Consider the following 26,734-nt stretch of genomic DNA (forward strand, 5'->3'; position numbering starts at 1 on the left):
GTCCTTGTTTTTGAAAGAAAAGCACATTTTTTGTCCACTAAAATAATATAAAATTGATCAGAAATACAGTGTAGACATTGTTAATGTTGTAAATGACTATTGTAGCTGAAAACGGCTGATTTTTAATGGAATATCTACATAGGCGAACAGAGGCCAATTTATCAGCAACCATCACTCCTGTGTTCCAATGGCACGATGTATTAGCTAATCTAAGTTTATAATTTTAAAAGGCTAATTGGTCATTAGAAAACCCTTTTGCAATTATGTTAGCACAGCTGGAAACTTTTGTACTAATTAAAGAAGCAATAAAACAGGCCTTTAGACTAGTTGAGTATCTGGAGCGTCAGCATTTGTGGGTTCGATTACAGGCTCAAATGCCCAGAAACAAAGAACTTTCTTCTGAAACTCGTCAGTCTATTCTTGTTCTGAAAAATGAAGGCTATTCCATGTGAGAAACTGCCAAGAAACTGAAGATCCTGCTCAACGCTGTGTACTACTCCCTTCACAGAACAGCGTAAACTGACTCTAACCAGAATAGAAAGAGTAGTGGGAGGCCCCGGTGCACAACTGAGCAAGAGGACAAGTACATTAGAGTCTCTAGTTTGAGAAACAGACGCCTCACAAGTCCTCAACTGGCAGCTTCATTAAATAATACCCGCAAAACACCAGTCTCAACATCAACAGTGAAGAAGCGACCCCGGGATGCTGGTCTTCTAGGCAGAGTTGCAAATTAAAAGCCATATCTCAGACTGGCCAATAAAAAGAAAGGATTAAGATGGGGAAAATAAAATGTATTTAATCACTTCTTTAATCAGCTCCGATACTGTTGTTGGGAGAGAGGGGACACAGACAGGCAAACACACATATACAGGCACATGCACGCATGCACGCACACAAACACACACACACACACACACACACATACACACACACACACACACACACACACGCACACACACACACACACACACACACACACACACACACACACACACACACACACACACACACACACACACACACACACACACACACACACACACACAGGAGTGTTACTACATTACATACTGTAGAAACACATGAAGTATAGGCCTATCTGTGCACATTAAACAGTCATTAAAAACAGATTCCCACTAGGACCATGTGATATTGGAATATAGGGCTTTTTTAACACAACAAAGCCAAATACTGTAAATGAACTGAAAGTATTGATGTACAGCTAATGTGTGTTATTGAACTACTAACATCTTATACCTCAAAATACATCTGCAAGTAATCTCATCTTTGATTTTCCTACACAGTAAAAAAAAAAAAAGCCTGTTTTGAAAGGCCTTCGATTTGTTTGAAGCTCAAACTCGGGGCTCGGTTGAGATTATCTGATATCATTCAGAGGAAATGGTTCCAGAAACTATTCACCCTGTTCAGATGAACACAAACACGATCCAAACGGGAAAATTGCAATGATATGTATGATATTCTGAAATGGGCATGTTTCCCACTACACGTTACAGAGAAATAAGTCATAACATAAAAGGTATAAAGTCATTGTTTTCTTGTTGGCATCTCTTAGCTCTCTTCAAATAGAATACCATCTCCACTGCCATCATCACAGTTAGAATCATCAGGGCCCGTATTTATAAAGAGTCTCAGAGTAGGAGTGCTGATCTAGGGCTCCCGAGTGGCACAGCAATCTAAGGCACTGCATCTCAGTGCTAGAGGTGTCACTACAGGCCCTGGTTTGATTCCAGGCCGTATGAGGCTTCTTTAATCAGCACAACAGTTTTCAGCTGCGCTAACATAATTGCAAAAGGGTTTTCTAATGATAAATTTGCCTTTTAAAATGATTCACTTGGATTAACTAACACAACGTACCATTGGAACACAGGAGTGATGGTTGCTGATAATGGGCCTCTGTACGCCTATGTAGATATTCCATTCAAATTCAGCTGTTTCCAGCTACTATAGTCATTTACAACATTAGCAATGTCTACGCTGTATTTCTGATCAATTTGATGTAACTTTAATGGACAAAAAATGTACTTATCTTTCAAAAACAAGAACATTTCTAAGTGACCCCAAACTCTTGAGCGGTAGTGTATGTGTATATATATCCATTGATTATTGAAGAATGTAACTTAGAAATGCCTCATGAGTTTAGTTCAACTGTCACACTCCATGAGAACCCAAAATATAATCTTGTTTTTCTCCAATGTTTGTTAAAATTGTAAATGTAAACAAACACTGAACAGACTCATTAGATGGTTGAAACAATATTTTTGATATCAATATTAATATCCATAGCTATGTCTATTAATCTGAGAGTGAGCACATTTCTCCAGGCCAATCCCTCAGTTTTGTTTTACCAAAACAGGCAGGGTGGGGATTTTGATATTGTTTCATCTGTGGATGTGCCCTTTAAATATCTGCACATTATCAAGATATCCAAGTGTCACCAACAAAAAGGTAAACAATAGTCCTATTGCGCTTGCAGCATATGACATTCATTTTTCACATGTAAATAGCACTTTTCAGTAGTGCTCAAAGCATGTTATTACATGAGCGCAGCATTTATTTTTCAACTTGAATCAACGAGCTCAATCAGTCCTCCATGACAACAAAATCATAAACAACAGAGTAGAGCTGGCTAAGAAGTCCTTAGTTTTGGGGTCATGCTCAAGTAAAACAATTTGGCTAATCTATACTTTCATATTTCCAAGTCCTATTCTTGAAGATCAAGGGGTATGAAATATATTGGAATGACTGGAATTATGATAGACTTTGGTTTTTAATGTAAAGATATAATTGAATCGTATTATTATACAGTGTGTAGCAGAAAGCGATGGGTTAGAAGAAGCCTACATAACCAACCCATTAAGTCAAATGTAACATCCATATATGGCCAGATATGTCAACTTTAACATGGATTTATCCTGCAATAGATGTCGTTCAATTGATAACAATTGTCTTCTTCTAATGCCTGTTAAGGGGAAAGTCATCTACATGTAATCAGATTACGTTACTGAGTTTGGGTAATCCCAAAGTTACTTTACAGATTACAGTTTTGGACAGGTAACTACCCAACCCTGACTCGGAATACAGATATTGGATGTTCACAGATACCTTAAAAGAAATGGGCCTCACAATGGGCCACAGAATCTCATCACCGTATTTCTGTGGATTCTAATTTCCATCGATAGTATGAAATTGTGTTCATGGTCCGTAGCTTATGCCTGCCCATACCATAACCCCACTGTCACCAAGGGGTACTCTATTCACAAAGTTGACATCAGCAAACCGCTCACCCACACGACGCCATACACGTGGTCTGAGGTTGTGAGGCCGGTTGGACATACTGCCAAATTCTCTAAAACGATGTTGGAGGTGTCTTATGGTAGAGAAATTAACATTTAATTATCTGGCAACAGCTCTGGTGGACATGCCAATTGCACGCTCCCTCAACACTTGTGGCATTGTGTTATGTGACAAAACTGCACATTTAAGAGTGGCCTTTTATTGTCCCCAGCACAAGGTGCACATGTGTAATGATCATCCTGTTTAATCAGCTTCTTGATATGCCACAACTGTCAGGTGGATGGATTATCTTGGCAAATGAGAAATGCTCACTAACAGAGATGTAAACAAATTAGTGTATAAAATGTGAGAGAAATAAGCTTTTGGATAATTATGCATATGGAAAATTACAGGGATCTTTTATTTCAGCTCATGAAACATGGGACCAACTGTTGTTCAGTGCACATACACACAAGCTGGCATATGTACAAAGAGAGAGAGAGAGAGAGAGAGAGAGAGAGAGAGAGAGAGAGAGAGAGAGAGAGACACACACATATACCACCTTCCACAGCACCATACTATCACAGAATAAATCCCCTGATTCCCTGAGCCCATTGTGTATGTTTGTTCCCTGTGTTTGTGTCACAATCCCCCGATCCCGTCACACCTCCACCCACCCACCCACCCACCTCTCCTCCCCTCCCTTCCTCTACGGCACTTTCTTTCTCGCCGTGGTACCCTGACCTTTAGCTGGCCACTAAATCACTGGCTGGCTGTCACCCACATGTCTGTTTGTTCCTGCGGCTAAAGGCTGTACAAACTAATTAAGGAAGATGCCACTTGAAATCATGCAGAAAATTGCCTAGATCTATATTTTCAGGACAGCCCAAGGGTATGCAGAGTTAATCATGAATTTCAATTTAACTATTCATTGGTGCTCTGTTTTCTCTCTCTCTCTCTCTCTCTCTCTCTCTCTATCAAGGGCTCTGTCTGTATCTCTTTCTCTCTCTCTTTTTCGGTGCAGATCTGTTATTTCTCTCCCAAGATGAGATTGTAATAGGAAGTGTGTTGCGTTTATTAAACAAATGAAGACTAATTAGCAAAGTCTTATTGAGAAGAAGAAATCTTATTCCCCTTACAGACACACAATGGGAATGTCATTGCTCTCATAGCTAAGGCTGATGAGATAGTTGATCGACTACATGTCTATTATTTCCTGTATTTTAAACATTAGTGTGGGGACTGGATGATTAAAGAGCCCAGTGACATTTGTTTTATTGTAGCCCACCAGCTAAGGATATTACATAACCTCCAAAGTGACATTCGTTCACATCTCTTATTATGAGGACGACTCAGACATTATAAATACCCAGGAATGACATTCTCTGCTTGCTCATTGGCTTGTAGTATTACTGAAACACTTCCTCATCTCTCCTGGGTTAATCCTATTGAAATAGAATGAATCATGTTAATAATGGGACCCTTTCTACTTTTACTTCCTGCTTTAATCCTATGAGTACACTCAAAGTGGCTGCTAGTCCACACATTATGGCATCATTGACTTGAATGGGGAGGCCCGTTTTTTTTTTTTTTTTTTTTTTATTTCACCTTTTATTTAACCAGGTAGGCTAGTTGAGAACAAGTTCTCATTTGCAACTGCGACCTGGCCAAGATAAAGCATAGCAGTGTGAGCATACAACAAAGAGTTACACATGGAGTAAACAATTAACAAGTCAATAACACAGTAGAAAACGAAGGGGGGGTCTATATACAATGTGTGCAAAAGGCATGAGGAGGTAGGCAAATAATTACAATTTTGCAGATGAACACTGGAGTGATAAAAGATCAGATGGTCATGTACAGGTAGAGATATTGGTGTGCAGAAGAGCAGAAAAGTAAATAAATAAAAACAGTACGGGGATGAGGTAGGTGAAAAGGGTGGTAGGTGAAAAGCGATCGGTTAGCTGCTCAGATAGCTGATGTTTGAAGTTGGTGAGGGAGATGAAAGTCTCCAACTTCAGCGATTTTTGCAATTCGTTCCAGTCACAGGCAGCAGAGTACTGGAACGAAAGGCGGCCAAATGAGGTGTTGGCTTTAGGGATGATCAGTGAGATACACCTGCTGGAGCGCGTGCTACAGATGGGTGTTGCCATCGTGACCAGTGAGCTGAGATAAGGCGGAGCTTTACCTAGCATAGACTTGTAGATGACCTGGAGCCAGTGGGTCTGGCGACGAATATGTAGCGAGGGCCAGCCGACTAGAGCATACAAGTCGCAGTGGTGGGTAGTATAAGGTGCTTTAGTGACAAAACGGATGGCACTGTGATAGACTGCATCCAGTTTGCTGAGTAGAGTGTTGGAAGCCATTTTGTAGATGACATCGCCGAAGTCGAGGATCGGTAGGATAGTCAGTTTTACTAGGGTAAGCTTGGCGGCTTGAGTGAAGGAGGCTTTGTTGCGGAATAGAAAGCCGACTCTTGATTTGATTTTCGATTGGAGATGTTTGATATGAGTCTGGAAGGAGAGTTTGCAGTCTAGCCAGACACCTAGGTACTTATAGAGGTCCACATATTCTAGGTCGGAACCATCCAGGGTGGTGATGCTAGTCGGGCATGCAGGTGCAGGCAGCGACCGGTTGAAAAGCATGCATTTGGTTTTACTAGCGTTTAAGAGCAGTTGGAGGCCACGGAAGGAGTGTTGTATGGCATTGAAGCTTGTTTGGAGGTTAGATAGCACAGTGTCCAAAGACGGGCCGAAAGTATATAGAATGGTGTCGTCTGCGTAGAGGTGGATCAGGGAATCGCCCGCAGCAAGAGCAACATCATTGATATACACAGAGAAAAGAGTCGGCCCGAGAATTGAACCCTGTGGCACCCCCATAGAGACTGCCAGAGGACCGGACAGCATGCCCTCCGATTTGACACACTGAACTCTGTCTGCAAAGTAATTGGTGAACCAGGCAAGGCAGTCATCCGAAAAACCGAGGCTACTGAGTCTGCCGATAAGAATATGGTGATTGACAGAGTCGAAAGCCTTGGCGAGGTCGATGAAGACGGCTGCACAGTACTGTCTTTTATCGATGGCGGTTATGATGTCGTTTAGTACCTTGAGTGTGGCTGAGGTGCACCCATGACCGGCTCGGAAACCAGATTGCACAGCGGAGAAGGTACGGTGGGATTCGAGATGGTCAGTGACCTGTTTGTTGACTTGGCTTTCGAAGACCTTAGATAGGCAGGGCAGGATGGATATAGGTCTGTAACAGTTTGGGTCCAGGGTGTCTCCCCCTTTGAAGAGGGGGATGACTGCGGCAGCTTTCCAATCCTTGGGGATCTCAGACGAGATGAAAGAGAGGTTGAACAGGCTGGTAATAGGGGTTGCGACAATGGTGGCAGATAGTTTCAGAAATAGAGGGTCCAGATTGTCAAGCCCAGCTGATTTGTACGGGTCCAGGTTTTGCAGCTCTTTCAGAACATCTGCTATCTGGATTTGGGTAAAGGAGAACCTGGAGAGGCTTGGGCGAGGAGCTGCGGGGGGGGCGGAGCTGTTGGCCGAGGTTGAAGTAGCCAGGCGGAAGGCATGGCCAGCCGTTGAGAAATGCTTATTGAAGTTTTCGATAATCATGGATTTATCAGTGGTGACCGTGTTACCTAGCCTCAGTGCAGTGGGCAGCTGGGAGGAGGTGCTCTTGTTCTCCATGGACTTCACAGTGTCCCAGAACTTTTTGGAGTTGGAGCTACAGGATGCAAACTTCTGCCTGAAGAAGCTGGCCTTAGCTTTCCTGACTGACTGCGTGTATTGGTTCCGGACTTCCCTGAACAGTTGCATATCACGGGGACTATTCGATGCTATTGCAGTCCGCCACAGGATGTTTTTGTGCTGGTCGAGGGCCGTCAGGTCTGGGGTGAACCAAGGGCTGTATCTGTTCTTAGTTCTGCATTTTTTGAACGGAGCATGCTTATCTAAAATGGTGAGGAAGTTACTTTTAAAGAATGACCAGGCATCCTCAACTGACGGGATGAGGTCAATGTCCTTCCAGGATACCCGGGCCAGGTCGATTAGAAAGGCCTGCTCACAGAAGTGTTTTAGGGAGCGTTTGACAGTGATGAGGGGTGGTCGTTTGACTGCGGCTCCGTAGCGGATACAGGCAATGAGGCAGTGATCGCTGAGATCCTGGTTGAAGACAGCGGAGGTGTATTTGGAGGGCCAGTTGGTCAGGATGACGTCTATGAGGGTGCCCTTGTTTACAGAGTTAGGGTTGTACCTGGTGGGTTCCTTGATGATTTGTGTGAGATTGAGGGCATCTAGCTTAGATTGTAGGACTGGCGGGGTGTTAAGCATATCCCAGTTTAGGTCACCTAACAGAACAAACTCTGAAGCTAGATGGGGGGCGATCAATTCACAAATGGTGTCCAGGGCACAGCTGGGAGCTGAGGGGGGTCGGTAGCAGGCGGCAACCGTGAGAGACTTATTTCTGGAGAGAGTAATTTTCAAAATTAGTAGTTCGAACTGTTTGGGTATGGACCTGGAAAGTATGACATTACTTTGCAGGCCATCTCTGCAGTAAACTGCAACTCCTCCCCCTTTGGCAGTTCTATCTTGACGGAAGATGTTATAGTTGGGTATGGAAATCTCTGAATTTTTGGTGGCCTTCCTGAGCCAGGATTCAGACACAGCAAGGACATCAGGGTTAGCAGAGTGTGCTAAAGCAGTGAGTAAGACAAACTTAGGGAGGAGGCTTCTGATGTTGACATGCATGAAACCAAGGCTTTTTCGAACACAGAAGTCAACAAATGAGGGTGCCTGGGGACATGCAGGGCCTGGGTTTACCTCCACATCACCCGCGGAACAGAGAAGGAGTAGTATGAGGGTGCGGCTAAAGGCTATCAAAACTGGTCGCCTAGAGCGTTGGGGACAGAGAATAAGAGGAGCAGGTTTCTGGGCATGGTAGAATATATTCAGGGCATAATGCGCAGACAGGGGTATGGTGGGGTGCGGGTACAGCGGAGGTAAGCCCAGGCACTGGGTGATGATGAGAGAGGTTGTATCTCTGGACATGCTGGTAGTAATGGGTGAGGTCACCGCATGTGTGGGAGGTGGGACAAAGGAGTTATCAGGGGTATGAAGAGTGGAACTAGGGGCTCCATTGTGAACTAAAACAATGATAACTAACCTGAACAACAGTATACAAGGCATATTGACATTTGAGAGAGACATACAGCGAGGCATACAGTAATCACAGGTGTTGAATTGGGAAAGCTAGCTAAAACAGTAGGTGAGACAACAGCTAATCAGCTAGCACAACAACAGCAGGTAAAATGGCGTAGACTAGGCAACGGGGCCAACAGATAAAACAAACATGGGAAACAGAGTACCATGATTTATGTACCGTGATTTATGGACAGTCCAGCGTGCATCAGCTATGTAGCCAAGAGATCAGTGTCCAGGGGGCAGCGGTGGATGGGGAAGGGAAGCTGGACTGGCGAGTGTTATCCAGGTTAAAAAAACGAACAATGACTAAATAGCTTGTAGCTAGTTAGCTGGTTAGCTTCTGGAGGTTCTTGAGTGTGTTCTAAAAATAAATAAAAAATAATAGCGATTCCGTATCACATTGGGTGAGGCAGGTTTCCGGAAGGTATAAACAAATTAAACAAATTTACTCATTGTAGTTATGTGGTTGATACCGGAAGTACTCCATGTCTGGCCCTGGATGTCAAATCTATGTTTGAAATTCAATGGAATCTGCCATAGCAATGGTAACAAGGTACCTAAGGTACCAAACTACTGCCCACACATAAAGGGGAAACATCTACCAGTGAAGGGAGTCTACCTGGTAGATGAAGTAGCAGTAGTGGTATTTGATATTACCCAAAAACATTTTTTGACTTTATCTGACCTCTTGTGTAAATGGACCCCAATGTAAGGTTTCTTGAATTAACCCAAGTGCTTTAAAGTTTCCGCGTTATGTGTGACCGTATAGTGCACTGTATTCAAGGCTACTTGTGATGCTGTTTGTCCCAATGTGCCAGTGACTTTCTGAGCAGACCAGCAGAGTGTGGATTATACCTGAGGGGTCTACAGAGTCATCGGTGTTGCCACCTTGCTACATACAGAAATAATGACTTATTTATTTTCAAAAGCAATCAAGATTTCAGAGACTGATAAAACCTGATGTCTATAGTATGTAATAGGAAGGGTATGGGCCCTAAAAGTAGTGCACTACAGAGGGAATAGGGTGCCATTTGAGACTCCGTCACAACATTGTCACTTTGGCATCGTCGCTGATGAACAGCACCAATAACACAGACTTTATAGTCATAGTACTGTCCTGTTCCAGATGAATATTCCAGAAACCCTTTCCTTGCTGTGTTAGCCGCAAGCCCGGTAATCTTTCATAGCTGTCAGTGCATTTGGAAGACAGGCAGGACAGACGGGACACAGACAAGCGGTGTCTGTATTTAACAAATAATGACCGGTGTTTCTCCATTAAGATAATGAATAAGGCCTTGGTGTTTTTTTTTTCTTCATGTGCACAGAGTTTAACTTGTTCAGCTGTCATGAAATTAGTCATCTGAGTATAAAATGATATTTTGCTAATTCATGACAACAGAAACCCTGGCCTTAAATGACTTGTTCTAGTTCAGATAGCAGCAGGCTCTATTGAGAATATGTTGAAGTATAATTATGAGTTGAATATAGCCCAAGCAAAGGGGCCCTGGTGTCTTGACGATATTTCATTAATACGAGCATTCAATGTGAGCCAAATCAATACAGCTAAAGCGACTACCTACACATGCACGTAATCACACACATACAGCATTTGGCAAAAGCTGTCTCCAATTAACCACAACTTTTGTGTTTGTCAGGTTGATAAATGTCAGGCTCCAAATGAATAACCTTCCTTAATTTCTTTATTTTTCTCTTTCTCTTTCACAGTGAAAACATGCGGCTCTAACCTTCAAGGTCCTTCTGGTACATTCACTTCGCCCAACTTCCCCATCCAGTATGAGTCCAACGCTCAGTGTGTCTGGATACTCACGGCCACCAACCCCAACAAGGTAGGCCAGACTTTACTACTGTTCAGTCCATCCACTGTCACACTGCTAGCCGAGAGAGAGAGAGAGAGAGAGAGAGAGAGAGAGAGAGAGAGAGAGAAGCTAGACTGTCCTCGGTTGCAACACTCACTGCAACGTCAGTGCAAGAACTGTTCATCGGGAGCTTCATGAAATGGGTTTCCATGGCCGAGCAGCCGCACACAAGCCTAAGATCACAATGCGCAATAACAAGCGTCAGCTGGAGTGGTATAAAGCTTGACGCCGTTGGCAGTCCGACGAACAAATCTGGGTTTGGCAGATGCCAGGAGAACGCTACCTGCCCCAATGTAGTGCAATTGTAAAGTTTGGTGGAGGAGGAATATTGGTCTGGGGCTGCTTTTCGTTGTTTGGGCTTGGCCCCTTAGTTCCAGTGAAGGGAAACGTTAATGCTACAGCATACAATAACATTCTAGACCATTCTGTGCTTCCAACTTTGTGGCAACAGTTTGGGGAAGGCCCTTTCCTGTTTCAGCATGACAATGCCCCCGTGCACAAAGCGAGGTCCATATGGAAATGGTTTGTCGAGATTGGTGTCGAAGAACCTGACTGGCCTGCACAGAGCCCTGACCTCAACCCCATCAAACACTTTTGGGATGAATTGGAACGCTGACTGCGAGCCAGGCGTAATCGCCCAACATCAGTGTCCGACCTCACTAATGCTCTTGTGGCTGAATGGAAGCAAGTCCCCGCAGCAATGTTCCAACATCTAGTGGAAAGCCTCCCCAGAAGAGTGGCGGCTGTTTTAGCGGCAAAGGGGGGATGAGCATACTTTTGGTCATGTAGTGTATGTGGTAGTAATGGCCTAAGGTCACACACTTAATGTGTTGTGAAATCTGTTGTGAAATACAAAATAATGTTTAAAAAAAAAAATATGTATAACTGCCTCAGTTTTACTTGACCCCAGGAAGAGTGACTGCTGCCTTGGCAGGAACTAATGGGGATCCATAATAAATACAAATACAAATGCAGCTAAGCGACTCCCCATAAAACCCGTTGGGCCAATGAATGTCAATGAATGTCAATGATGAACACCAACAAGTGCAATATAAGGTCAATGGTGTCAATTATTGTTTATAGTCACCCCTTACAAAACCAAATACTCTGGTCATTTCAATTGCACTCAACGAGCAATCTGCAGGGAGGGAGGGAGAGGTAAAGGGAGACGGAGAGGAAGAGTTGGAGAGAGACAGGGAGGAAGGGTGGTTTCATTGAATGGGATGCATGGATGATAGCAGTGGTGATAAGATGACAATGCCAATGAGTGTCAGGTTGGACAGCCCGTGAAGATAATGAGTTACAGTACAATAGGTTGTATCTGACAGAGGGCTTTTCTCATTGATCTTTTTGCTAGAAGGTAAACAAGAAAAAATATTTCTGAAACAACATACTTTTTTGACAGGCATATTTTATAGTTTTGAAAAAGACCACCCGGTGTTTGTTCTTTTCTTTTGAATGAGGATGAAATTAAAGACACTATACTGTAATATAATATTAATCCTACAAAAAACTGTTTTTATTATTTATTATTTAATGCTCTATAGTCCCAGCCCTAGTTTCTGAGAGGATTATCAGTCAGTGATCACATCCCAAATGCACCCTATTCCCTATATAGTGCACTCCTTTTTACCAGGGCCAATTGGGAATAGGGTGCCATTTGGGACACAGTAAAGGTCCAGTAAAGGGAACGTGAAAGGGTGAGCTGCCACTACCGCTGCATACCTCCTCACATCCTCTTCCTCCCCCTCCTGCTCTATGATTTTTATTCCAGCCTCACTGCCTACATCTCTCAGGGTCGCCTGCCTGCCGAGATGTTGTTGAGCCTAAGCAAACATGTTCTCTGGCTCATGCAGCCATAACCCGCGCCTCCTGGCCTCCCATATGATCCGCCTCTGCCCCCCTTCTTTCTTTCTTTCTTTCTTTCTTTCTTTCTTTCTTTTTCTTTTTCTTTCTTTCTTTCTTTCTTTCTTTCTTTCTCTCTCTCTCTCCTCTGCCCTCTCTCTCTCCTCTGCCCTCTCTCTCTCTCTCGCATCTGCTCTCTCTCTCTCTCTCTCTCTCTCTCTCTCCTCTGTCCTTTCACACCATCATCCCAGCTGGACAGTACATGCAGCGGTGCCTCAAGGCCCGACTTTTTTTATGTGGTGCTGGATGATGGTATTTGCTAGTTACTGTAGTTATATTGGTGGCAGGTGTCTCTTTTTATTTGTGGTGTTCCTCCTTTTATGGCTGTGCTTGAGATTAATCCACTGCTTTGATATGTGCTCACTAGAGCGCTGCAGTGTGTGTGTGTGTGTGTGTGTGTGTGTGCCTTAATGTGTGTGTCTGAATGGGTGTTTGTGTGTGTTTTTGCGTGCATATGTGTATGTGCGTGTGCATATGTTTGTCCTCCAGAAGGTTGGTGATTGGGGGGGTCCAGGGTTCTTCTGGTTTTATGGGGTCATACACTGTGCTGCTGTTCCCACACTGTGGCTCTGCAGTCTGTTCACCTCTGAGGTGTGCTCAGGAAGGAGAGACAGAGTGGCAGATAGAGTGAGAGAGAGAAAGAAAGAGAGAGGCAGAAAGAGAGAGAGAGAGAGAGAGAGAGAGAGACTGAATGAAAGAGTGAGCGAGTGAGGGCGGACAGAAGGAAGAGAGAGTGGAGGAGGGCTGTCATAGAGGGGAAGGAGGGGCCATCTACAGGGAGCTGTTAGTGATGAACACACACAGCAGCCCCACATGGCATCTGGATTGATTTAGCTCATATCCACATTTGTAATAAAAGAGGATGGCGGAACCCTGCGATCGCTGTCTCCCAAGACCCAGGGGCTGCAGCATGCCTCGTAATTGATATGAGTAGTGACATCTATTTATCCACAGGCGATGACTGGAGGATTCAGGTACAATTAAACATGTCACTACCCAGAGCAAATATCAAACAGCAGCGCCCTTAACAGAGCAGAATGAGGGCGATAAAATATTCATATGGAACATGCAACCAGAATGAATCACCAGGCAGACTAAAGTTCGTATGTAGTCTTAGTTCTAGCGATATGTATTCATTGATGTTCATTTTGCACGCCCCATTTTTCAGTTTTTGATTTGTTAAAAAAGTTTGAAATATCCAATAAATGTCGTTCCACTTCATGATTGTGTCCCACTTGTTGTTGATTCTTCACAAAAAATACAGTTTTATATCTTTATGTTTGAAGCCTGAAATGTGGCAAAAGGTCGCAAAGTTCAAGGGGGCCGAATACTTTCGCAAGGCACTGTAGTTCTTCAAAGGGTTATCCTATGGGGACAGCCAAATAACCCTTTTAGGTTCTAGATAGCACCTAGCACCTAAAAGGGAAAAACAAACAGTAGTCTGTTGGACAAATATGTACATATTAGCTGAATTACTGTATACGCAGGCCCCATATGCCATATGCAGTACCTTCAGAAAGTATTAATTTACATAAGTAATCACAACCCTGAGTCAGTACATGTCAGAATCACCTTTGGCAGCAACTACAGGTGTGAGTCTTCCTGGGTAAGTCTCTAAGAGTTTTGCACACCTGGATTGTAAAATATTTGTACATTATTCTTCAAGCTCTGTCAAGTTGGTTGTTGATCATTGCTAGACAGCCATTTTCAAGTCTTGTCATATATTTTCAAGCCGATATAATTCAAAACTGTAACTATGCCACTCAGGAACATTCAATGTCATCTTGGTAAGAAACTCCAGTGTATATTTGAAACCGACAACCTCGATTCAGTCTTACAGTGCATTCGGAAAGTATTCAGACCCCTTGACTTTTTCCACATTTTGTTACGTTACAGCCTTATTCTAAAATGTATTATAATTGTTGTTTTTCCTCATCAATCATCAGTACACACAAAACCCCATAATGGCAAAGCAAATACAGGTTTTTAGAAATTGTCGCAAATACATTTAGAAAATAACTGAAATATATTTGAAGTCGGAAGTTTACATACAGCTTAGCCAAACATATGTAAACTCAGTTTTTCACAATTCCTGACATTTAATCCTAGTAAAAATGTCCTGTCTTAGGTCAGTTAGGATCACCACTTTATTTTAAGAATGTGAAATGTCAGAATAATAGTAGAGAGAATGATTTATTTCAGCTTTTATTTCTTTCATCACATTCCCAGTGGGTCAGAAGTTTACATACACTCAATTAGTATTTGGTTGCAGTGCCTTTAAATTGTTTAACTTGGGTTAAAAATTTCGGGTAGCCTTTCACAAGCTTCCCACAATAAGTTGGGTGAATTTTGGCCCATTCCTCCTGACAGAGCTGGTGTAACTGAATCAGGTTTGGAGGCCTCCTTGCTCGCACATACATTTTCTATAGGATTTAGGTCAGGGCTTTGTGATGGCCACTCCAATACCCTGACTTTGTTGTCCTTAAACCATTTTACCACAACTTTGAAAGTATGCTTGGTGTCATTGTCCATTTAGAAGACCCATTTGCGACCAAGATTTGACTTTCTGACTGATGTCTTGAGATGTTGCTTCAATATATCCATATAATTTTCCACCCTCATGATGCCATCTATTTTCTGAAGTAAACCAGTCCCCTCCTGCAGCAAAGCACCCCCACAACATGATGCTGACACCCCCGTGCTTCACGGTTGGGATGGTGTTCTTTCGCTTGCAAGCGCCCCCCTTTTTCCTCCAAACATAACGATGGTCATTATGGCCTAACAGTTATATTTTTGTTTCATCAGACCAGAGGACATTTATCCTCTATTTATGTTGATATAGGACATGTTTTACTGTGGATATAGATACTTTTGTACCCGTTTCCTCCAGCATCTTATCAAGGTCCGTTGCTGCTTTTGTGCCAGGTTTCCTCCAGACGTGACATTTGACATTCAGGACAAAGAGTTCAATCTTGGTTTCATCAGACCAGAGAGTCTTGTTTCTCATGGTCTGAGTCCTTTAGGTGGATTTTGTTCTGAAATGCACTGTCAACTGTGGGATCTTATATAGACAGATGTGTGCCTATCCAAATCATGTCCAATCAATTGAATTTGGACTCAAATCCAGTTGTAGAAACATCTCATGGATGATCAATGGAAACAGGATGCACCTGGGCTCAATTTCGAGTCTCATAGCAATATTCATGACTACTTATTTAAGTAAGGTTTCTGTTTTCTATTTGTAATACATTTGCAATTAAGCTTGACGCCGTTGGCAGTCCGACGAACAAATCTGGGTTTGGCAGATGCCAGGAGAACGCTACCTGCCCCAATGTAGTGCAATCGTAAAGTTTGGTGGAGGAGGAATATTGGTATGGGGCAGCTTTTCGTTGTTTGGGCTTGGCCCCTTAGTTCCAGTGAAGGGAAACGTTAATGCTACAGCATACAATAACATTCTAGACCATTCTGTGCTTCCAACTTTGTGGCAACAGTTTGGGGAAGGCCCTTTCCTGTTTCAGCATGACAATGCCCCCGTGCACAAAGCGAGGTCCATATGGAAATGGTTTGTCGAGATTGGTGTCGAAGAACCTGACTGGCCTGCACAGAGCCCTGACCTCAACCCCATCAAACACTTTTGGGATGAATTGGAACGCTGACTGCGAGCCAGGCGTAATCGCCCAACATCAGTGTCCGACCTCACTAATGCTCTTGTGGCTGAATGGAAGCAAGTCCCCGCAGCAATGTTCCAACATCTAGTGGAAAGCCTCCCCAGAAGAGTGGCGGCTGTTTTAGCGGCAAAGGGGGGATGAGCATACTTTTGGTCATGTAGTGTATGTGGTAGTAATGGCCTAAGGTCACACACTTAATGTGTTGTGAAATCTGTTGTGAAATACAAAATAATGTTTAAAAAAAAAAAAAAAAATTGTATAACTGCCTCAGTTTTACTTGACCCCAGGAAGAGTGACTGCTGCCTTGGCAGGAACTAATGGGGATCCATAATAAATACAAATACAAATGCAGCTAACCGACTCCCCATAAAACCCGTTGGGCCAATGAATGTCAATGAATGTCAATGATGAACACCAACAAGTGCAATATAAGGTCAATGGTGTCAATTATTGTTTATAGTCACCCCTTACAAAACCAAATACTCTGGTCATTTCAATTGCACTCAACGAGCAATCTGCAGGGAGGGAGGGAGAGGTAAAGGGAGACGGAGAGGAAGAGTTGGAGAGAGACAGGGAGGAAGGGTGGTTTCATTGAATGGGATGCATGGATGATAGCAGTGGTGATAAGATGACAATGCCAATGAGTGTCAGGTTGGACAGCCCGTGAAGATAATGAGTTACAGTACAATAGGTTGTATCTGACAGAGGGCTTTTCTCATTGATCTTTTTGCTAGAAGGTAAACAAGAAAAATATTTCTGAAACAACATACTTTTTTGACAGGCATATTTTATAGTTTTGAAAAAGACCACCCGGTGTTTGTTCTTTTCTTTTGAATGAGGATTAAATTAAAGACACTATACTGTAATATAATATTAATCCTACAAAAAACTGTTTTTATTATTTATTATTTAATGCTCTATAGTCCCAGCCCTAGTTTCTGAGAGGATTATCAGTCAGTGATCACATCCCAAATGCACCCTATTCCCTATATAGTGCACTCCTTTTTACCAGGGCCAATTGGGAATAGGGTGCCATTTGGGACACAGTAAAGGTCCAGTAAAGGGAACGTGAAAGGGTGAGCTGCCACTACCGCTGCATACCTCCTCACATCCTCTTCCTCCCCCTCCTGCTCTATGATTTTTATTCCAGCCTCACTGCCTACATCTCTCAGGGTCGCCTGCCTGCCGAGATGTTGTTGAGCCTAAGCAAACATGTTCTCTGGCTCATGCAGCCATAACCCGCGCCTCCTGGCCTCCCATATGATCCGCCTCTGCCCCCCTTCTTTCTTTCTTTCTTTCTTTCTTTCTTTCTTTCTTTTTCTTTTTCTTTCTTTCTTTCTTTCTTTCTTTCTCTCTCTCTCTCCTCTGCCCTCTCTCTCTCCTCTGCCCTCTCTCTCTCTCTCGCATCTGCTCTCTCTCTCTCTCTCTCTCTCTCTCTCTCCTCTGTCCTTTCACACCATCATCCCAGCTGGACAGTACATGCAGCGGTGCCTCAAGGCCCGACTTTTTTTATGTGGTGCTGGATGATGGTATTTGCTAGTTACTGTAGTTATATTGGTGGCAGGTGTCTCTTTTATTTGTGGTGTTCCTCCTTTTATGGCTGTGCTTGAGATTAATCCACTGCTTTGATATGTGCTCACTAGAGCGCTGCAGTGTGTGTGTGTGTGTGTGTGTGTGTGTGCCTTAATGTGTGTGTCTGAATGGGTGTTTGTGTGTGTTTTTGCGTGCATATGTGTATGTGCGTGTGCATATGTTTGTCCTCCAGAAGGTTGGTGATTGGGGGGGGTCCAGGGTTCTTCTGGTTTTATGGGGTCATACACTGTGCTGCTGTTCCCACACTGTGGCTCTGCAGTCTGTTCACCTCTGAGGTGTGCTCAGGAAGGAGAGACAGAGTGGCAGATAGAGTGAGAGAGAGAAAGAAAGAGAGAGGCAGAAAGAGAGAGAGAGAGAGAGAGAGAGAGAGAGACTGAATGAAAGAGTGAGCGAGTGAGGGCGGACAGAAGGAAGAGAGAGTGGAGGAGGGCTGTCATAGAGGGGAAGGAGGGGCCATCTACAGGGAGCTGTTAGTGATGAACACACACAGCAGCCCCACATGGCATCTGGATTGATTTAGCTCATATCCACATTTGTAATAAAAGAGGATGGCGGAACCCTGCGATCGCTGTCTCCCAAGACCCAGGGGCTGCAGCATGCCTCGTAATTGATATGAGTAGTGACATCTATTTATCCACAGGCGATGACTGGAGGATTCAGGTACAATTAAACATGTCACTACCCAGAGCAAATATCAAACAGCAGCGCCCTTAACAGAGCAGAATGAGGGCGATAAAATATTCATATGGAACATGCAACCAGAATGAATCACCAGGCAGACTAAAGTTCGTATGTAGTCTTAGTTCTAGCGATATGTATTCATTGATGTTCATTTTGCACGCCCCATTTTTCAGTTTTTGATTTGTTAAAAAAGTTTGAAATATCCAATAAATGTCGTTCCACTTCATGATTGTGTCCCACTTGTTGTTGATTCTTCACAAAAAATACAGTTTTATATCTTTATGTTTGAAGCCTGAAATGTGGCAAAAGGTCGCAAAGTTCAAGGGGGCCGAATACTTTCGCAAGGCACTGTAGTTCTTCAAAGGGTTATCCTATGGGGACAGCCAAATAACCCTTTTAGGTTCTAGATAGCACCTAGCACCTAAAAGGGAAAAACAAACAGTAGTCTGTTGGACAAATATGTACATATTAGCTGAATTACTGTATACGCAGGCCCCATATGCCATATGCAGTACCTTCAGAAAGTATTAATTTACATAAGTAATCACAACCCTGAGTCAGTACATGTCAGAATCACCTTTGGCAGCAACTACAGGTGTGAGTCTTCCTGGGTAAGTCTCTAAGAGTTTTGCACACCTGGATTGTAAAATATTTGTACATTATTCTTCAAGCTCTGTCAAGTTGGTTGTTGATCATTGCTAGACAGCCATTTTCAAGTCTTGTCATATATTTTCAAGCCGATATAATTCAAAACTGTAACTATGCCACTCAGGAACATTCAATGTCATCTTGGTAAGAAACTCCAGTGTATATTTGAAACCGACAACCTCGATTCAGTCTTACAGTGCATTCGGAAAGTATTCAGACCCCTTGACTTTTTCCACATTTTGTTACGTTACAGCCTTATTCTAAAATGTATTATAATTGTTGTTTTTCCTCATCAATCATCAGTACACACAAAACCCCATAATGGCAAAGCAAATACAGGTTTTTAGAAATTGTCGCAAATACATTTAGAAAATAACTGAAATATATTTGAAGTCGGAAGTTTACATACAGCTTAGCCAAACATATGTAAACTCAGTTTTTCACAATTCCTGACATTTAATCCTAGTAAAAATGTCCTGTCTTAGGTCAGTTAGGATCACCACTTTATTTTAAGAATGTGAAATGTCAGAATAATAGTAGAGAGAATGATTTATTTCAGCTTTTATTTCTTTCATCACATTCCCAGTGGGTCAGAAGTTTACATACACTCAATTAGTATTTGGTTGCAGTGCCTTTAAATTGTTTAACTTGGGTTAAAAATTTCGGGTAGCCTTTCACAAGCTTCCCACAATAAGTTGGGTGAATTTTGGCCCATTCCTCCTGACAGAGCTGGTGTAACTGAATCAGGTTTGGAGGCCTCCTTGCTCGCACATACATTTTCTATAGGATTTAGGTCAGGGCTTTGTGATGGCCACTCCAATACCCTGACTTTGTTGTCCTTAAACCATTTTACCACAACTTTGAAAGTATGCTTGGTGTCATTGTCCATTTAGAAGACCCATTTGCGACCAAGATTTGACTTTCTGACTGATGTCTTGAGATGTTGCTTCAATATATCCATATAATTTTCCACCCTCATGATGCCATCTATTTTCTGAAGTAAACCAGTCCCCTCCTGCAGCAAAGCACCCCCACAACATGATGCTGACACCCCCGTGCTTCACGGTTGGGATGGTGTTCTTTCGCTTGCAAGCGCCCCCCTTTTTCCTCCAAACATAACGATGGTCATTATGGCCTAACAGTTATATTTTTGTTTCATCAGACCAGAGGACATTTATCCTCTATTTATGTTGATATAGGACATGTTTTACTGTGGATATAGATACTTTTGTACCCGTTTCCTCCAGCATCTTATCAAGGTCCGTTGCTGCTTTTGTGCCAGGTTTCCTCCAGACGTGACATTTGACATTCAGGACAAAGAGTTCAATCTTGGTTTCATCAGACCAGAGAGTCTTGTTTCTCATGGTCTGAGTCCTTTAGGTGGATTTTGTTCTGAAATGCACTGTCAACTGTGGGATCTTATATAGACAGATGTGTGCCTATCCAAATCATGTCCAATCAATTGAATTTGGACTCAAATCCAGTTGTAGAAACATCTCATGGATGATCAATGGAAACAGGATGCACCTGGGCTCAATTTCGAGTCTCATAGCAATATTCATGACTACTTATTTAAGTAAGGTTTCTGTTTTCTATTTGTAATACATTTGCAATTAAGTCTAAAAAACCTGTTCTCGCTTTGTCATTATGGAGTATTGTGTGTAGATTGATGAGGGAAAAAAACATTGAATCAATTTTAGAATAAGGTTGTAATTTAACAAATTGTGGAAAAAGTCAAGGGGTCAGAATACTTTCCGAATGTACTATATGAAGCATTTTGAAATTGTGTTTTTTACATTGGATAAAAGTAGAGACTCAGAGCTACAAAATGGTATATCATCAAATCAAACTTTATTTGCAACATGCCCTGAATACAACAAGTGTAGACTTTACCTTGAAATGCTTACTTACAAGCCCTTAACAGTGCAGTTCAAGAAGATATTTACGAAGTAGGCTAAAATAAAAAGTAATAATAAAAAGTAACACAATAAAAATAATAATGAGGCTATATACAGAGGGACACCGGTAGTGTGCAGGGGCACAGGCTAGGAAGCTTGGCCCCAGTGATGTACTGGGCCTTTCGCATCTGTAGCGCCTTACGGTCAGATGCCGAGCAGTTGCCATACCAGGCAGTGATGCAACCATGCTCTCCCAGATCCTTTTGACTGTCTTGGTATTTTTGGACCATAATAGTTTGTCGGTGATGTGGACCCCAAGGAACTTGAAACTCTCGGCCCGCTCCACTACAGCCCCGCTATTTGAACACCAATTTCTCCAGAAGGTTGGAGATTGGCTGAAAATAGCTAAGAGCTGAAGAATCTAGATTATTTTTCTTCAGAAGTGGTTTCACCATAGCAGTTTTTAGTGCAGTGCCGATAGTGCCTGTGTACACTGAGTGATTAACAATGGCTTGCACTTTTTATATGCAATTAAAAACAGTTTTGAAGAAGGTGGTAGGGATAGGATTGATAAGGCAGGTAGAAGGCTTAAGTTGTGATGTCACTTTCCTGAGCTAGCTGTGTCAACCAGGGAAAATAAATCCATGTTGGATAGCTAGCTGACATCAGCCTATAACTAGCAATGCAAATTGATTTCTGAAATACGAATATTACCACACAGATCGTACATGTAACATTAGCTAGCAAGCTAACATTCACTAGCTAGCTAACAGTACACTATAACTTCAAATGAAAATGGCTTTCTGCCAATGACAAGCATACCCATAACACGACCATGCTTCAAAATATGAGGAGTGGTACTCAGTGATGTCATGTGTTCTTCCGAAGAGGAGAGGCGAAAAGGATCAGAGGACCAATATGCGGCGTGGTAAGTGTCCATGGTTCTGTTAATACGTAAACATGAACAACTGATTACAAAAACAAGAAACGTGTGAAAACCTAAACAGTCCTATCTGGTGCAAAACACAAAGACAGGAACAATCACCCACAAACACACAGTGACACCCAGGCTACCTAAGTATGATTCTCAATCAGAGACAACTAATGACACCTGCCTCTGATTGAGAACCATACTAGGCCGAAACATAGAAATACCCAAATCATAGAAAAACAAACATAGACTGCCCACCCAACTCACACCCTGACCATACTAAATGATGACAAAACAAAGGAAATAAAGGTCAGAACGTGACATGTGTTGGATTTGCCCCAAACATAATGCTTTGTATTCAGGACATAAAGTTAATTTCTTTGCCACATTTTTTTTCAGTTTTACTTTAGTGCCTTATTGCAAACAGTAGCTACAATGTTGTTGCTCCAAGCCTCAGTTCTCCCATCACAGCTATTGAATTATGTAACTGTTTTAAAGTCACCATTGCCTCGTGTTGAAATCCCTGAGTGGTTTCCTTCCTCTCCGGCAACTGAGTTAGGAAGGACGCCTGTATCTTTGTAGTGACTGGGTGTATTGATACACCATCCAAAGTGTAATTAATAACTTCACCATGCTAAAAAGGATATTCAAAAGGGATGTTCAATGTCAGAGACATTGGAAAACATTCCTGGTCTTTGTGATTGAATCGAAGTTTGAAATTGTCTGCTTGACTGAGTGACCTTACAGACAATTTCATGTGTTGGGTACAGAGATGCGGTAGTCATTTAGAAATGTGTTAAACACCATTGTTGCATAGAGAGTGAGTCCATGCAACTTATTATGTGACTTGTTAAGCACATTTTTACTCCTGAACTTATTTAGGCTTGCCTTAACAAAGGGGTTGAATACTTACTGACTCAAGACATTTCAATTTTAATTTTATTTGTCGAAAATTCTAAAAACATAATTCCACTTTGACATTATGCGGTGTTGTGTGTAGGGCAGTGACACAAAAAATATATTAATCCATTATAAATGCAGGCTGTAACACAACAGAATATGGAAAGACCTGGGCACAAACACATTGAGCGTTTGCTTAATTCTGAGGAAAGATAGAGAGAGGGGTTTACACTTGGGACTATTCCATTGACTCCGTTGTGCCAGGCAAGCTCAAGCAAGCACAGCTGCATTTTTTGAAAGATTTAAAATGCTATTTGATCTCAGGTCTGATTCGCCCCTTCTAACTTTTAATAAGAATGATACCCAATTTGGACTCATGGTTTGTCAAGGCTAAAATGTTACTGTCTGTTACGGTTTTCTTCCGTCGAAGGAGAGGCGGACCAAAATGCAGCGTGGTAATTTTCATACATGTTTAATAGACGAATAAACACGAACAATACAAAAACGTAATGTGAAAACCTAAACGGCCTATCTGGTGCAAACTAACACAAAGACAGGAACATGAACAATCACCCACGAAACACTCAAAGAATATGGCCACCTAAATATGGTTCCCAATCAGAGACAACGATAAACACCTGCCTCTGATTGAGAACCACTTCAGGCAACCATAGACTTTTCTAGATAACCCTACTAAGACACAATCCCAATACCTACTAAAACCCCAAGACAAAACACACCACATAACAAACCCATGTCACACCCTGGCCTGACCAAAATAATAAAGAAAACACAAAATACTTAGACCAGGGCGTGACACTGTCCTGTCATAAATTAGGAGAACAAAACAATTTCTCCTTATCACCTACTGACATTCTCTGCACCTGACACCTCGCTCGTCCATAAATACGTTCTAGAACCATCTGGAGTGCAGCCGAACTCATTGAGACTGTAGTCCAGTCTACAGGTACAGAAGCTAGCAGCACCTCTGACACACACTAAGAATCAGACCCCAATTGAATACTCTCTGTTCTTCTTCCTTTCCCTGAGATAATCACTGATCTCTACATTGATTTCAACAGTCATGTCAGATCTGTGATTACCTCAAGGAAGGAAGAAAGAAAGAAAGAAGCCACCCACAAGCACTCCAGTTTATTAGATGATAATACCAATGCACAATGACAGGGTCCCTAGCAAGGGCCAGGAACATAAAACCTAAAAGGGCCTCAAGGTTCAGTCCTGGCAGTTCATTTCTTACTCCAATGTTATATTTTAAGAAACTAAAAAAAATGTTCAAAAGCCTGTTATGAAATTGTTTGGACATATTCCCATGGCGATGATGGATGGAAGGTAGCATGAAAGCCTTGTGGGCCATAGAGATGTTTTCTTCCTTCCCTCCATTTTGAATGGTCTGGGACTGAGCCAGAACAACTGTGGAAAGGTGTTTTTCTTTTCCCGCTGACAGTTTTTGTCATGTTGTTTTCAATAAATCTAGAGCTTTTTTATTGAGTTTTCTGAAAGAGTTGAAATGTTTTAAGACTAAGTGGGCCAGGTCATTTCAATGAGTGTCAAAGATAAACACAAGCAAGCGCAATATAAATAGCCTGACTGCTAAATAGTCAATGAAGGGTACCCAAACTAGCTGCACTGACTATAACAACATTTGATTTGATAAGGTCAATGGTGTCAATGATAGTTTATGGTCACCACTTACAATACCAATTACTCTGGTCATTTACTGAGTCTTTCGACAACATTAAAACACAACACACATCCTTTAAGATCTCAGAAAACTGTAAGGGCTTGTTTCCCGGACCCAGAATAAGCCTAGTACTTGACTTCCAAAGGAATTTCTCCATGAAGCATGCTTTTTAGTCCAGGAATAGGCTTAAACTGGATCCGGGAAACCTAATGCTAATATTAGTTAACAAATACAGTCTTTTTTCAAACCTTGAGGCCTTATTGCTCCTTATTCTATATTATAGAATGAATTTCTGATAAACCATTTTGTAACGGCTGTTGGAAGGAGAGGACCAAAGCGCAGCGTGGTAGGTGTTCATACTTTATTTGAACTGAACACTGAAATAACAGAAATAACAAAAATAACAAAGAGAATGAACAAAAACCGTCATGTGCAGAAAGACATAAAACAGAAAAGAACTACCCACAAAACACAGGTGGGAAAAGGCTACCTAAGTATGGTTCTCAAACAGAGACAACGATAGACAGCTGCCTCTGATTGAGAACCACACCCGGCCAAACACACAGAAATAGAAAACATAGAACACAAAAACATAGAATGCCCACCCCAACTCACGCCCTGACCAAACCAAAATAGAGACATAAAAAGGATCTCTAAGGTCAGGGCGTGACACATCTTGTATTCTTAATTAAAGAAATTCCTTCTCTAAAACATGTAATGAGCTTCAGATAACTACACTGTAAAAAAAACACAAAAAAAACCAAGAGAAGCACTTGAGGGAAAGGGGAAGGGTTTCCTATAGAAACGTTGTCACACCCTCTCAGTGGCAGTTAGAGCCCGATGCCTTCTTCCTTGAGGTAAGAGATGGGTAATAGCTGCTTACAGCACCAAACGTTATTGCTTCATTTATTTTTGGCAGACACAATTTCAGAGCATCAATTTTTTTACATTGCGTTCCCTGTTTTAACCTTGCTGGGAGAGTATTGCAGGTTGTCGTGCCTTAATTCAATTTGGAGACCTTAATCCACCTCTCTCTCTCTCTCTCTCTCTCTCTCTCTCTCTCTCTCTCGCTCTCTCGCTCTCTCGCTCTCTAATTCTCGCTCTCTCTCTCGCTTTCTCTCTCTGCTGCGGCTCTCTTGCGATGTTTTAAACAGCCGCCCTGCTTCTGCCAGTTTAGAGCCGCATACAACGTCATTGCTGCAGCAAGGCCTTTCCTTTGCAGATGGCGTCTTGCCACGGCTATGTTACCACAGTTATCGTATTGCCTGTTAAGTTTGTGCTAACAGTCCAAATGTATCACATTCTATTATATCCATCACATTCAGTTGCTAGTCAAATGTGTATTATTGTCTTGAAGGTCAAGAGTCAGAGTACTCATACTGTAGGTTCTCTCCTTCCTTCTGAAGTGTACACTAGTTCACTACTTACTCTCCACAAACATAAAAGCATTGGTTTGGTGAAGTGAACAAGTGCACACTTTGGGAGGAAGGAGAGATAGCTATGAGTAGCTATGAACCTGACATATGCAAATGTATATCCGTAATCTAGCCTCCACTTGTAGGAAGTGCTCCATCCAGCACAAATCCAATCCTGTTACATCACCTCATTGGTCTGGCTCCAGAGATTGATGGTTTGTTGGAATATCATCATTAGAGAAAGCAGTTAAAGGCATACTGTACTTCAGGATTTTGGCAGTGGGGATCTTTATCTACTTCCCGAGAGTCAGATGAACTCATGGATACCATTTGTATGTATCTGTGTGCAATTTAAAGGAAGTTGCTATTACTTGCACAATTGCTAACTAGCATTAGCGCTAATGAATGGAAGTCTACGGGTATCTGACTGGAAGTCTATGGGGATCTACTAGCATGCTAGTAGATACTCATAGACTTCCAGTCATTGGCTCGCAAAACTACTTCTAACTTCCTTAATACTGTACACAGACATAGAAATGGTATCCACAAGTTCATTTGACTCTGGGGGAAGTAGATAAAGGGCCCTCATTTGTCAAAATCCCAAAGTCGTCTTTTAAGGTGAAAGTGAAACATGTACGATTTTTCTATTATATTAAGTAACACTCTTTAGAGACGGGGGATTTGACTTTGGCTCTTTCCTAATTGCCACATTCACTATTGTCACTTTCTCCAATTAGAGGAGAAAGCGTTGAGGAACTACCGTAAAACTTAAATTAAACAAAAAGTCCCTTTTAATAGCTGGGCAACTGCACAAATTTCAGCAAATAAACAGCTGTTACATTAAATATTTCAGTAATGCCTCGAAGAACTGATGACAATGTTCTGTTTTTATCACAATTAAGAAACTGCTAGCCATTGTCAGATGAAATAAAGAGTTAACAATGATGATGAAAGAAAATAGGGCTAGAGGATAGATGATTCCTGCATTGGAAGACTAGAGATAGTGATGACAAACGTT

General features: G+C 42.1%; 1 protein-coding gene across 1 annotated transcript in view; it reads left to right on the forward strand.

Annotated features, from left to right (window-relative positions):
- Positions 1 to 26,734, forward strand: part of LOC109904406 (CUB and sushi domain-containing protein 3) — a 657,725-nt gene that overhangs the window by 343,716 nt on the left and 287,275 nt on the right. The window contains exon 10 of the mRNA XM_031788837.1: positions 10,224 to 10,345. Within this exon, the coding sequence (XP_031644697.1) occupies positions 10,224 to 10,345 (122 nt within the window). The remainder of the gene's footprint in view (positions 1 to 10,223; positions 10,346 to 26,734) is intronic.

This window comes from Oncorhynchus kisutch, linkage group LG14 (assembly GCF_002021735.2).
Source record: "Oncorhynchus kisutch isolate 150728-3 linkage group LG14, Okis_V2, whole genome shotgun sequence".
NCBI classification, from domain to species: Eukaryota; Metazoa; Chordata; class Actinopteri; order Salmoniformes; family Salmonidae; genus Oncorhynchus; species Oncorhynchus kisutch.